This window comes from Natator depressus, chromosome 5, assembly GCF_965152275.1.
Source record: "Natator depressus isolate rNatDep1 chromosome 5, rNatDep2.hap1, whole genome shotgun sequence".
Classification (NCBI taxonomy): Eukaryota; Metazoa; Chordata; order Testudines; family Cheloniidae; genus Natator; species Natator depressus.
This window is the reverse complement of record NC_134238.1, coordinates 39,104,049-39,119,255: the sequence shown is the minus strand read 5'-3', so window position 1 is coordinate 39,119,255 and position 15,207 is coordinate 39,104,049. Positions and strand designations below refer to the sequence as shown.

General features: G+C 41.6%; 1 protein-coding gene across 1 annotated transcript in view; it reads right to left on the bottom strand.

Moving 5' to 3' along the window:
- Positions 1 to 15,207, bottom strand: part of IPO11 (importin 11) — a 299,402-nt gene that overhangs the window by 115,165 nt on the left and 169,030 nt on the right. Inside the window, exon 24 of the mRNA XM_074952611.1 lies at positions 3,236 to 3,315. Within this exon, the coding sequence (XP_074808712.1) occupies positions 3,236 to 3,315 (80 nt within the window). The remainder of the gene's footprint in view (positions 1 to 3,235; positions 3,316 to 15,207) is intronic.

The following is a 15,207-nucleotide window of genomic DNA, read 5'->3' as shown; positions in this document are numbered from 1 at the left end:
TCTGGTTTAGAGGCCATTCATTCCCTCACTAGTGAGGAACAATGGTCCACTCCACTGTAGTGTGGGTGGACTACATGCAACTCCATTCAAATTCTTAAGTATACAAGATTCTGTCATTCTCATTTGATTAGTATTAGCAGTGTACCAAAGCTTAGAATCTGGACTAATACCTGGAAAAAGCAGACTGATAAACCTGAAATCTTTTACTTCCAGTTGGAATCTTCAGATAGTGTAGAATGCAGCTGTTCAGAAATATTATTTGGCTGGAATTGAACATAAAGCCAAAGAGTGGATAACAATATGCATTTTTAAGTAATCAATGTTGTGTCTTTATTTGTTTATTGTTTTCTCCATCTTTGTCCTTTCATTTTCTCCTTTTATCTCTAAGGATTTTCTTCATTTTTTTTCTGCTTATTGTTCATTCTGTTTTAACTTTTGACTTTTTCCTCTACAGCTCTCTCTCCTCCCCTCCAATTCAGCATCCCTTTTCCTCTGGATTCTGCAGTCCCTTTGCCTCCTATATTATTCCATTCTTTCAATCTCAATTCCCATTCCATCAGTCACCTATTTATATTTTCTTCTGTTTTGTAGACTACCTAATTCTCAGTATTCAGAGTAACAGCCGTGTTAGTCTGTATTCGCAAAAAGAAAAGGAGTGCTTGTGGCACCTTAGAGACTAACCAATTTATTTGAGCATGAGCTTTCGTGAGCTATAAATAAATTGGTTAGTCTCTAAGGTGCCACAAGTACTCCTTTTCTTAATTCTCAGTACTATGTCTCTTTTTCTCCCTTCAGCTGGGCCCCAGCAGATCCCCCTTATTTATTTACCTTTCACAAGTACTGTATAATTAAAAATAGTACCAAAGTTTAGGATGTTTCATTTTTGGTTACCCAACTTGAGAAATCTTGATCTTTAAAAATGTTGAGAACTCAATTTCAACTGGGAAGTGCAGATACTCAGGACTTCTGCAAACACAGTCTTAACTCTAACTTCACACTTGTTCATTTACAAATACATTAAATTTAATGCTGCACATAATTCTACATGTAACATCTTAATTTAGCTGAAAAATCAGAGTTCAAGTTATGCATTTAATTGTGATTATGAGGAAGGACGTGTGTGCACTGTGGTTGGTTATATTATGGAATCAAAAGAGAGTCACCTGTGGAAGGACTGAGGACTATTTATTTTGGTATTATGATGTTTGGATGGGAGAGCATCTGAGATGAGGCTGGACTGGATGAGACTGTTGGTTTAACTGATGATTTCCTAGAATTTTAGTTATTGTACTAAGAAGTGTAGTTAGTAACCTTAACTACCCATTAGCAAAACCTGCATAGGAATAAAATATTCTTCCAGTGACAGCATTTCTGATATAATTTTCAAAAGAATCTTGAGGGCACTCAAAAATGTTTCTTAACTGAAGCGGTGCATAATATCTTTCTTCTTTAAAACAGTATTCAACAGATTTTCACCACTAGTCTCTTCTGTGAGAATCCTGTCATGTACAATATCTACAAAAATTTGAATTCTACACTTAAAAATAATGTTAATCAAAGAACGACTTAGTACTGTCCAGAAAGTAAGAATTACTTCAATAATTTCATTTCCTGTTAAACACTTGCTTTCCTAAACATTATCATGGAAATCAAGTCACAAAAAATATTAATTCTACAGCCAAATGGGGAAGGGGGAATACTTTTGACTTACGTTTTCAATGAAAACCCCTGCCCCTTTAAATGTTATAACCCTGAGAGACTATGATTCAACAATTTAAAAAATATGTATATAATCATAAATTTCTCCATTTAGAATTTAAGTAAGATTACATTTTAAATCAGATTGGGTACAGAAGTAAAATCCATTTAAATTGAACTCTGCAGAGTTTCATATGGAACATAGTTTAGTCTCCAATAATTTTCACTTGACATTTGACTTTTCTGCTTATTAAAGAAATTAAAATTATAGGATCAATATACACCTTATTTTAGTAATAGCTATTTAATAAGCAAATTAAGTTCCAAATTAAGCTTTATCAAAGTACAGGAATAAATTTAGATAAAAGAATACACAAAGCCCAACTTTTCTCAATTTTTCTGTATTTTACATCTTTCTTCTTGCAAAAACAGAGAGATTTAGGGGATGGCGTAACAAACAGGTCTGATTTCCTTCTCTCACAGTTAAAAATAGCCTAACAGGTGACAGTTCAGATTGTCTCAATTACAGTGAAATGGGGGATTCTACGCTATTCAAGCAATAACCAGTTTCAAGTGACAGAGGATGGTTGACCAGAAAACAAATGTAATGCAGTCAATTTTATTAAAATGAAAACTTCCCTTTTCTTTCCAATAAACCCTAGTTGATTCTGGATACATTAATTCTACTTCTGCACAGCTGAGCATCACACAGGCTATTCCTGACAACCCATATATAAACTTAAAAAATGCATGTCTCTTACACTCCTATTTAAAATGAAAGGAATTCAACCTTTGAGTTACAATCAAAATGGAATAGGAAGGGAGGCACAACAGAGAAAGAGATGGACTAGGATCATTTTATGGTTAAGTCACTGCGCTTGAAATCAGATTATCTCGATTCAATTCCCACCTCCGCCACAGAATTCCTCAGACGCTTTGGGAAAGTCATTTAGGCCCAGATTTTTAAAAGTATTTAGGCACTTAGCACCCATTGATTTCAGTACCTTCAAAAATCTGATCCTTAATCTCTGGGTCTAAATTCCCCATCTATGAAATGAGAATACAGTACTACCAACTTCCTTCCTTAGTCTGTCTTGCCTAATTAAATTGTAAACTCTTTCGGAGAAGGGATTATCACTTACTATGTATGTATACAGCACCTAGCACAATGTGTTTCAGAACTAACTTGGTGCCTGTGGGCACTAGTATAATAAAAACATTATTATTATTTTTATTAAAAATTTCAAACTATTGTTCCCTAATAAGAATGTTTCAATGGATATTTTAAAATTGTAAATATGGTTAATATAATGCTGTATAAGTCTAGAAACCAGAATCTTCAACTACATTATTTTACTGAAAGCCCACAATGTGCAATGAATCAGTTATTACAGCAAAATAATACTTTGATATGAAAAATATGTCCTGATATAGGAAAAAGTAGAAAAGTGTCTTTTGGCACAATACACTACTAACAATCAAAATTAAATGGTGAACACAAAGCTTCACAAAATAGTAACTTCATTTCCCCACATACCTGTAGAAATTCAGAAGATGATAAAAAAATATAAGCATTGATGATCTTAAAGCAGGTTCTGAGGTTTTCTGAACTTAGCTCTGCAAAAATAAGTGTCAGATGATTCAGTGTCTTTGCCAACAAACTATTTTTACAAGGATTTAACTAAAACAATTAACTTTTTAAACAATTAGTCATATTTACTTTTGTGTGATATTTGTTTGCTTTAGTTTCCTCTTATTATTTTGTTATATCACAGAATTACTTACCTGGTAGGATATTATTTTCCAAATAAGTCAGGAATTACAGATCCATATACCTGGATTCATACTCCCAATACATGGCTAATAAACTTTCTACAACCAAAACTTTGGGAAAAGCCACCTTGACAGCAAATGGTATATACCCACTAATTGAGGGGAAGTAAGTCTGCTCTCTAATATCCCATTCTATTTTTGAATGAAATATTACTACAAGCATTACAATACATCAACTGAGGGGAAAGGGCAGATGAGTAGAAATTTGTAATAAATTATTACCCTTTTAGTGTAATATTTTTCACAAAGGAAAATAATTAAGTTTATTTACCAGTAAAACAATTGCCTGTGTGGATATGCACAATTGGAATCTGTGTGGCACGTCAATACTTAGCAGTGTCCACTGAGGCCACACACACTACTCCTGGGTGAATTGTGTGCATCTGTAGACACGTGGAATACCTCTGTCCCACATAATTTTGTATTTTCTTGCATGAAATACATTTTGCCTAAAAAGTGCTGCAGTTCCGCCTTTTGCCCACGAGAGACCACTGTGATGTCAGAACAACCCCTGGTGGGCAAAAGGGGGAACTGCGGCACTTCTGGGGCAGAATATATTTTCTAGGGGGAAAAAAAGCTATGCCCAGTGCTGCAAATTCCCCGAAGAGTGGAAGTTCATCACAGCACCCTGCCTGCAGAACCAGGTTAGGACAGAGTGGGGCACACAGGGCTTTGGGGGGGGGGGGTCACAGACTGGAGTTCAGAATGGCCTGTGGAGGGGACACACTGGGGCATGGGCTTAGGAGCTCATATGATGACAGCACTGAGCCTGGGGACAGGAGAAGGGGGTTGCAGAGACCATGGGGTTGGGGGCTGTGGGGACAGGGGCAGATGTGCCTGCCTAAATGAGAGAGGGCTTGGGTCAGCCAGGGTTTGCATCAGGGGAGGCTTCCCAACTACTTAAGAATCTTCCCCCCCCCACCCCAAAACAAAACAAAACAAAAAACCTACCACCCACACCCAACAGGTTCAGTCCTAGGTTCCTTCCCTCTCCCTCAGCTCCCCCACTAATCCTGGCTCCTCCAAGCCTTTGCACTGCTTCTGACAGGTGCAGAAAATACAGTTCTGTATTAGAATTTAAATGAATTACTCAAAGTTCTGTATTAATATGCCTAGTAAGGAATCTATTTGTAAAAAAAAACAAAAAAAAACCACACACTTTTTTTTTTGGTCTGCATTGTTAGACATACTTGCCGACAGATATTTTGAAATAAATTATCAAAATAATTGAAACTGGCATGCTTATATTGTGTTATTTTGACAAATAAAATTTTCAAATATTGTGTGCAGAATTTTCAATTTTTTGGCACAGAATTCTCCCAGGAGTAACACATGCATCGTAGCAGCACCCCACAAAAGTGAGAAACAACAGTTTCAATTGCCACTCTGTTCCTTCAACTTATTCAGGAATCCATTTAAGAATCACCACAAAAATTGAATGAAGAGGTGGGATCTATACATGCAGTTTTCTTGAACTACAGTTACTGGTAAGTAATCTCCCTCTCTCAAAAAGTATCTGTAGATTAAGAAGCAATGATAAACACCTTATACAAAAGTTTCAGAGTAACAGCCATGTTAGTCTGTATTCGCAAAAAGAAAAGGAGTACTTGTGGCATCTTAGAGACTAACCAAATAAACTGGTTAGTCTCTAAGGTGCCACAAGTACTCCTTTTCTTTTTACCTTATACAAAGCAAATCTGAGTAGAGCTAGTGAAACAAAGATTGCAGGACTGCTCTTCCAAACTGGACTTCAGAGCTAGCTGTCAAGTCAAGAGAATACTGAGTAAATGTACTGAGCTTCAGGTAACTGCCTTGCATATTTCAGTGATGGAGACATTCTAGAGATATTATATAGGCTTCAGGTACTGATAGCCAACAGATTTGTATGAGACACAGTATGAAGAAAAAAGGAACAAAGAGGAAAAACAAAAACAAACAAAAAGTAAAAATGTGATGAAGTTTCAATAAAAAGCTTAACTAAAACAGCAGCTCTATTATGCAACATCTTCAATTAAATCATGCATAACAGACACTTATCTTTTACAGTTCAGAGTTGCCACCTGTCCTTCATTTTCTCCCAATCCGTGGTCTTTTATCAGACATAGAACTGATTCATATTGATTTTAACTAAGCTTTGGATCAAGAATAATTGCAGCTTTAAAATAAAGTGCACACATTTCAGTCTGCTATTTCATTGAGTCGCCAAATGATCTAATTTTTACTTAGGGGCTTTTGTCTGTGCAATGTAGCCTCCTCCTGATTTCCACAGAGGTCCTCAAGCAAACAAAAGGTCCTCAACCTTTTTCTGGGTCTACTCCAGATATTAGCAGCCAACCATATCTCTAAGAATCCACTCCTAAGACCGCAACCCTCATCACTGTGACTCCCACTTCATACACATGTTTGTAAACTATAAGCCTACAACTCAAACTGCCCTTTGGCCACATGGGCTGGGCAGGTAAGGTAGCAGTTGTACATCGGCAAATTGTTTGAGAAAAGATTGGCACTGAACCGCAGGGTTCTGGGTTCAGTTTGTCTTCCCCCTAAACCATAGCTTCTCCTCAATCACTAAGCTCGTGTGGAGGTGTGAAACCATTAGAAATATCCTTGAGCAAAATGTACTCTCTTTGACCTCCTGAGGGTGGGGAAAGCAGAGAAGTATGAGTTATTTACACATCTTTCAACAAATCAAAAATATGATGCAACTAAACAGCAATCTTACTTAAAAGGCTCTCTTGATCCAGGTGCCTATTGATCTTTGTTCTTGCAAGTGTCTACATCAGGGGTTGGCAACCTTTCAGAAGTGGTGTGCCAAATCTTCATTTATTCACTCTAATTTAAGGTTTCGCATGCCAGTAATACATTTTAACCTTTTTAGAAGGTCTCTTTCTAAAAGTTTATAATTATTGTTATATGTAAAGTAAATAAGGTTTTTAAAGTATTTAAGAAGCTTCATTTAAAATTAAATTAAAATGCAGTGTCCCCTGGACCGGTGGCCAGGACCCAGGCAGTGTGAGTGCCACTGAAAATCAGCTCGCGTGCCGCCTTTGGCATGTGTGCCATAGGTTGCCTATCCCTGGTCTATCTCTTTGTTCTTGCAAGTGTCTACACTGGCTACACTTGTTAAAAAGGTAATAATCACTCTTAAAAGACATATTCAAATAATGCAAAAATATGACTATGAATCACAATGTAAAGGAAATCATTAAAAAAATCTGACTGCTTTTAATCATGCGTTAGGTCTACTTTACTGACTAATACCATGTATAAGCCACTTACAAAACTCCCTGTGCAACATGGGAGAGGCTAGGCAACTAAAAATGGTTATTCCCCTGGGCTGTAAAATTGCAGCTGGAATGGAGGTCAAGTCTGCTAGCAGGAATGTTTGGTAGCTAGAAGGGCAATCAGCACTTCTTGGGAAAAATCACGAGAGGAAACAACAAATGGGTTTGCAGGTACTGGTGCTTGAAGGATTGCTGGTGGGTTAGGAATCCGAGGAAAGAAGGGCAAGTGCTTCTACAGTGAGCATTGTTAAGTACAAAACTTAATAGCACTGCACTGCAATTTATAGGCAACATTTTCATATGTAGTCATTAATCAAAGCAAGCACAGAACTCTGCAGTAAATCTACTGATATCTATCAACACACTTCTTGATAACCAGGTGCATATTTTGCACAAAGTATCTTTAATTCTATTTATGCCACTCCTTTACATCTTTACTGAAGGAAAACATACTAGCATGAGGAAAAACATGTTTATACATATTACAGGTCAAGATTTTTAAACAAAAATGGACACATTGCTAAAGAGGAGTACACAAGAATAGCACAAGCATGTAGGAACAAAATCAGAAAGGCTGAGAACTTGTCTATACTTAAAAGGCTGCAGCAGCACTTCAGTGAAGATGCTACCTAAACCAACAGGAAAGCTTCTCCCATTGGCGCAGGTAATTCACCTCCCTGAGAGGCAGTGGCTATATCAATGGGAAAAGCCCTCCCATCGACATATTGCTGTCAAATCGGGAATTAGTCATTATAAGTGTGTGGATTTTCCACAACGCTGAGTAATGCAGTTATACCAACATAAATTGCTAGTGTATACCAGCCCTGAGGAATAAATGGAGTTATACCTAACAAGAAACATAAAAGACAATAAGGGTATGTCTACACTACAAAATTAGGTTGAATTTATAGAAGTCGATTTTTAGAAAGTGATTTTATACAGTTGATTGTATGTGCCCCACTAAGCGCATTAAGTTGGCGGAGCACGTCCACAGTACCGAGGCGAGCGTCAACTTTTGGAGCATTGCACTGTGGGTAGCTATCCCACAGTTCCTGCAGTCTCCGCCGCCCATTGAAATACTGGGTTAAGCTCCCAATGCCTGATGGGGCAAAAACATTGACGCGGGTGGTTTTGGGTACATGTCGTCAGTCACCCCTCCCTCCGTGAAAGCAACAGCAGACAATCGTTTCGCGGCCTTTTTCCATGCGGGAGCCATACTGCTTTCAGCAGACGGTGCAGTAGGACTGCTAACCATAGTCATCGAACCACCGCTTCCGCTGCCACTCTGCTCTCCTGCTAGTCTTGACAGCGAATTTCTCCATGTTGTCTCTCATGGGCTCCCGCTTCCGCTGCAACTCTGCTCTCATGAATCCACCTCGCAGGTCGTCAGCCACTGCTTCTGCTGCCACTCTGCTCTCCTGCTGGTCTCACAGGGCCGCTTCCACTGCAACTCTGCTCGGCTGCTCTTGTCTCGCCATAACACGGCAAGCATTCAGCCCACTCATCTATTGTGTCTTGGCAGCAGATGGTGCAGTAGGTCTGCAAACCATCGTCATTGAACGATCGCTTCCGCTGCCACTCTGCTCTCCTGCAGATGTCATACCATAGCAAGCATGGAGCCTGCTCAGATCTCCGTGGCAGTTATGAGCATTGTAAATACCTCATGCATTATCATGCAGTTTACGCAGAACCAGAACCTGCAAAAGCAGGTGAGGAGGCAATGGCAGCACGGTGACGAGAGTGATGAGGACGCGGACTTCTCTCAAAGCACGGGCCCCAGCAATTTGGCCATCCTGGTGGTAATGGGGCAGGCTCATACCGTGGAATGCCGATTCTGGGCCTGTGAAACAAGCACAGACTGGTGGGACCACATAGTGTTGCAGGTCTGGGATGATTTCCAGTGGCTGCGAAACTTTCGCATGCTTAAGGGCACTTTCATTGAACTTTGTAACTTGCTGTCCCCTGCCCTGAAGGGCCAGAATACCAAGATCACAAGCAAGTGGTGATAGCCCTCTGGAAGCTTGCAACGCCAGACAGCTACCGGTCAGTTGGGAATCAATTTGGAGTGGGCAAACCTACTGTGGGGGCTGCTGTGATCCAAGTAGCCAGCACAATCACTGAGCTGCTGCTATCAAGGGTAGTGACTCTAGAAAACGTGCAGGTTATAGCGGATGGCTTTGCTGCAATGGGATTCCCTAACTGTGGTGGGGCCATTGACGGAACGCATATCCCTATCTTGGGACCGGACCACCAAGGCAGCCAGTACATAAACTGAAAGGGATACTTTTCAATGGTGCTGCAAGCACTGGTAGATCACAAGGGACGTTTCACCAACATCAACGTGGGATGGCCGGGAAAGGTACATGACGCTCGCATCTTCAGGAACTCTGGTCTGTTTCAAAAGCTGCTGTCCTTTATTCCCAGACCAGATAATAACTGTTGGGGATGTTGAAATGCCTATAGTTATCCTTGGGGACCCAGCCTACCCCTTAATGCCATGGCTCATGAAGCCGTACGCAGGCAGCCTGAACAGTAGTCAGGAGCTGTTCAACTATAGGCTGAGCAAGTGCAGAATGGTGGTAGAATGTGCATTTGGACGTTTAAAAGCATGCTGACGCAGTTTACTGACTCGGTTAGACCTCAGCGAAACCAATATTCCCACTGTTATTACTGCTTGCTGTGTTCTCCACAATATCTGTGAGAGTAAGGAGGAGATGTTTATGGCGGGGCAGGAAGTTGAGGCAAATCGCCTGGCCGCTGATTATGTGCAGCCAGACACCAGGGCGGTTAGAAGAGCACAGCAGGGCACGCTGCACATCAGAGAGGCTTTGAAAACCAGTTTCATGGCTGACCAGGCTACGGTGTGACAGTTCTGTTTGTTTCTCCTTGATGATAACCTGCCCCCTTGGTTCACTCTACTTCCCTGTAAGCCACCTGTCCTCCCCTTTGATCACTGCTTGCAGAGGCAATAAAGTCATTGTTGTTTCAAATTCATGCATTCTTTATTAATTTGTCACACAAATAGGGGGATAACTGCCAAGGTAGCCTGGGAGGAGTGGGGGAGGAGGAAAGCACAGGTTGGGGTGGGAGAGGAGGGGGGGGGGAAGGACAAGGACACACTGCACTTCAAAACTTATTGAATGCCAGCCTTCTGTTGCTTGGGCAGTCCTCTGGGGTGGAGTGGTTGGGTACCCAGAGGGCGCCCCTCTCCCCCCCGCGTTCTTGGGCATCTGGGTGAGGAGGCTATGGAACTTTAGGAGGAGGGCAGTTGATTACACAGGGGCTGCAGTGGCGGTCTGTTCCTTTCCTGCACTTCAACCATACACCGGAGCACATCAATTTGATCCTCCAGTAGCCTCAGCATTGTATCCTGCCTCCTCTCATCATGCTGCTGCCACGTTTCCTCTTGATCCCGCCACCTCTCCTGTTACTCCTGCCACATGTCCTCTCGCACATCCCTCCTGTCCTCGTGTTCATTTTGTGCTTTCCGGGACTCTGCCATTGTCTGCCTCCATGCATTCTGCTGGGCTCTTTCAGTTTGGGTGGACTGCATGAGCTCAGAGAACATTTCATCGCGAGTGCGTTTTTTTCGCCTTCTTATCTGTGCTAGCCTCTGGGACGGAGATGCTAGTCGCAGCGTTGAAACATTTGCAGCTGTGGGAGGGGAAAAAGGGAGATTAAAATTGAAAAAGACACATTGGCCATTTAAAAGGAGGGGCTGATGTTTTCGGGTTAACGTGCAGCACAACCCCCCCCCCCATTTCTCTGGGATTAGCGCTTCACCCCTCCCCCCACCGCGCGGCTAACAGCAGGGATGATTTCTTTTCAGCTACAGGCAAACAGCCCAACAGGAATGCCCACCTCTGAATGTCCCCTAAATAAAATTCCCCTATTTCAACCAGGTGACCACGAATGATATCACTCTCCTGAGGATAACACAGAGAGATAAAGAACGGATGTTGCTTGAATGCCAGCAAACACCGGGACCACACGCTACCATGCTTTCTTATGCAATGATTCCAGACTTCGTGCTACTGGCCTGCCGTGGTAAAGTGTCCTACCATGGAGGACGCAATAGGGCTGCCCTCCCCAGAAACCTTTTGCAAAGGCTTTGGGAGTACCTCCAGGACAGCTTCATTGAGATGTCCCTGGAGGATTTCTGCCCCAACCCCAGACATGTTAACAGACTTTTCCAGTAGCTGTACTGGCCGTGAATGCATCCCAAGTCTTCAGGGCAAAGTAAATATTCAACACACTTGCTTTTAAACCATGAATTATATTTACAAAGGTACACTCACCAGAGCTGCCTTCTCCGCCTTCAAGGTCCGGGAGCCCGGGTTGGGAGGGTACTAGATCCATGGTGATAAACAATTCCTGGCCGTCAGGGAGAACTGTTTCTCCGCTTGCCTGGTGTGCGCTATCATCTTCCTTGTCCCCAAAATCCTCATCCCTGTTGCGAGAGACTCCCCCCTTGGAGGAGTCCATGTACAGGGGTGAGGCAGTGGTAGGGGCCCCCTCTAGAACTGCATGCAGCTCATCATAGAAGCAGCATGTCTGGGGCTCTGACCCCGAGTGGGCGCTTGCCTCTTGGGTTTTTTGGTACGCTAGCCTAAGGTCCTTAAGTTTCACGTGGCACTGCTGCGGGTCCCTGTGATAGTCTCTGTCCTTCAGCCCTTGGAGATTCTTTCAAATATTTTGGCATTTCTTCTTTTGGAATGGAGTTCTGATAGCATGGATTAGTCTCCCCATACAGCGATCAGATCCAATACCTCCCATTTGGTCCATGATGGAGCTCTTTTGAGATTCTGGGACTCCATGGTCACCTCTGCTGATGAGATCTGCATGGTCACCTGTGCTGATCAGCTTGCCACACTGGCCAAACAGGAAATGAAATTCAAAAGTTCGCAGGGCTTTTTCTGTCTACCTGGCCACTCTACGGAGTTCAGAGTGCTGCCCAGAGCGGTCACAATGGAGCACAGTGGGATAGCTCCCGGAGGCCAATACCATCGAATTGCATCCACACTAACCCAAATTCAACCCAGCAATGTCGATTTCAGCACTAATCCCCTTGTCGGGGAGGAGTACAGAAATCGATTTTAAGCACCCATTAAGTTGACAAAAATGGCTTCGTTGTGTGGACGGGTGCAGGGTTAAATCGATCTAACGCTGCTAAATTCGACCTAAACTTGTAGCGTAGACCAGGGCTAAGAATAGGTTCTTTAAACACATTAGGAGCAAGAGAAATACTAAGGAAAGTGTAGGTGCCCCACCCAGCAGGGAAGGAGGCTAATAACTGATAACATTAATAACGCTGAGGTGTTTAATGCCTGTTTTGCTTCAGTCTTCACTAAAAAGGTTCATGGTGACCAGATATTAATATTGACAAGTAGGGGGAAGGAATGCAGCCAAAGTAGTGAAAGAACAGTTTAAAGACTATTTAGATAAGTTAGGTATATTCAAGGCAGCAGGTCCTTATGAAATTCATCCTAGGATACTTAAGGAACTAGCTGAAGCTATCTTGAAACTATTAGCAATTATCCTGGGGGGAACAAAGAGGATCCGGGAAATTACAGTCAGCTTAACTTCGACCCCTGGAAAGATAATGGAACAAATTAGTAAACAATCAATTTGTAAGCACTGGGACGATGGCCAGCATGGATTTGTCAAGAACAAATCCTGCCAAGCCAACCTAATTTCCTTCTTTGACAGGTTTGCTGGACTACTGGATGGGGAGGAAGCAGTAGAAGTGATATATCTTGAGTTAAGGCTTTGACAAGTCTCACATGACATTCTCATAAGCAAACTAGGGAAATTAGGTCTAGATGAAATTATGATAAATTAGCTCCACAACTAGCTGAAAAACTATACTCAAAGAGTAGTTATTAACAGTTTGCTGTCAAACTGGGTGGGTGTATCTTTTGGGGCCCACACTCCTGGGTCCAGTACTATTTAATATTTTCGATAATGGAGTGGAGAATACGCTTATAAAATCTGCAGATGACATCAAGCTGAGAGGGGTTGCAAGCATCTTGGAGGACAGGATTAGAGTTCAAAATGATCATGACAAATTGGAGAATTGGTCTGAATTCAACACGATGAAATTCAATATAGACACATGCAAAGTACTTCTCTTAGGAAGGAAAAAATCAAATGCACAACTATAAAATGGGAAATAACTGGCTTGGTGGTAGTACTGCAAAGAAGGATCCGAGGATCATAGTGGATTACAAATTGAATATTGCCTCTATATAAATCCATGGTATGTCCACATCTTGAATACTGTTTGCAGATGTGGTCGGCCCACCTCAAAAAAGGTATATTGGAATTGGAAAAGGTTCAGAAAAGGGCAACAGAAATGATTAGGGGTCTGGAACAGCTTCCGTATGAAGCGAGATTAATAAAACTGGGACTTTTCAGCTTGGAACAGAGACGGTTAAAGGGAGATATGATTGAGGTCTATAAAATCATGACTGGCGTAGAGAAAGTAGAGAAGGAAGTGTTGTTTACTACTACTCATAACACAAGAACAAGGGGTCACCAAATGAAAATAATAGGTAGCATGTTTAAAACAAATAAAAGGAAGTATTTCTTCATACAACACACAGTCAACCTACGGAACTCCTTGCCAGAGGATGTTGTGAAGGCCAAGACCATAACAAAAAAGAACTAGATAAATTCATGGAGGATAGGTCCATCAATGGCTATTAGCCAGGATGGGCAGGGATGGCCTCCCTAGCCTCTGTTTGCTAGAAGCTGGGAATGAGTGACAGGGGATTGATCACTTGATCATTACCTGTTCTGTTCATTCCCTCTGGAGCACCTGGCCACGGTCAAAAGACAGGATACTGGGCTAGATGGACCTTTGGTCTGACCCAGTAGGGCCATTCTTATGCATCAACAAGGTGATGAGGCTGAGAAAAAGTCTAATATCATTCTAGGGTGTATTAACCAAAGTTTTGTATGCAAAGCACAAGAGATAATTGCCACAGTCCACTTAGCAGTGGTGAGGCCTCAGCTGGAGTACTGTATACAGTTCTGGGCACCACATTTTTGGAAAGATGTGGACAAACTGGAGAGTGTCCAGAGGAGAGCAACAAACATCATAAAAGGTTTAGAAAACCTGACTTATGAGGAAAGATTAAAAAAAGGGGCATGTTTAGTCTTGAGAAAAGACCGAGGGGGGACCTGATAAAACAGTTTGGACAAACACTTGTCAGGGATAGTCTAGGTTTACTTCCTCCTGCCACAGTGCAGGGGGCTGAATTTGATGACTTCCAGCCCTATATTTCTGTGATCCTATGAAACAACATACACGCTGAGGCAGTTGATCAGTAATAACCCAAAGAGAAGAGCACTGCCTAATGAATAACTAACACTAATTCCTAGAGGTCTCTCATTCAAGTACTGGCCAAGCCAGACTCTGCCTATGGGAGATCCAGATAATTTACAACCCAGTGTTGTACAGATGTACTGTGACCAACACCCTCTGAAATTTCATCCCCATCTTGGTCCTTAAGACTTCTCCCCTTGTGTTCATTTCTTGCAGCCTGATTGCAACACAGCTCACTGGAAGAGGACACATTTGCCCATTGCTTCTTGACCAAGAGAGGAATTAGGTGTAGGTGCCAAATACTTTTTAGCTTGTAGCACCTCTAATTACAGGTTACATTGGTTTTCTACTCTTTAAGGATGTCTGCCTTAAAGATAAAGGATAAATACCCATACAGTAATAATCAATAAAAAAACCAAAGATTAATTAAAAACAGGATATTGTCTAGCCCTTTGTCACAGGTACCAACTCTGCATTAGTGTTAGTCTGACATCAATGTAGCACTGCTGTGCTCCCACAAGACACCACATTGCAGGAACTATTAAATCCGATCAAACCATTTAAGCAACAAATCCACAAAACACTTTCACAAACTCCTGCATTTTGCCCTAGAAAACTGCCAGTTCTCCAGTAGTCAGTGGTGATGGATCTTGGCATCAGACCTGGTCAACCTGGACAGATCTAGGCAACTTGGTATTACTTCTGCTAGGCATAAAGCCACTTTGACTGGGCCTTCAAAGTTGATGGGGGGTTTACACATCGCCGGATTTAGTCAACTGAACCTAAAGAGTCTCTCCCATCTTTTGAGATTTGAGGCTTTAATTTTCGTGAGTTCTAATAATAAGTTAGGGCTGTCAAGTGACTAAAAAATTAATCATGATTAATTACACTATTAAACAATAATAGAATACCATTTATTTAAATATTTTTGGAGGTTTTCTACATTTTCAAATATATTGATTTCAATTATAACAGAATACAAAGTGTACAGTACTCACTTTATATTTATTTTTGATTACAGATATTTACACTGTAAAAAACAAAAGAAATTGTATTTTTCAA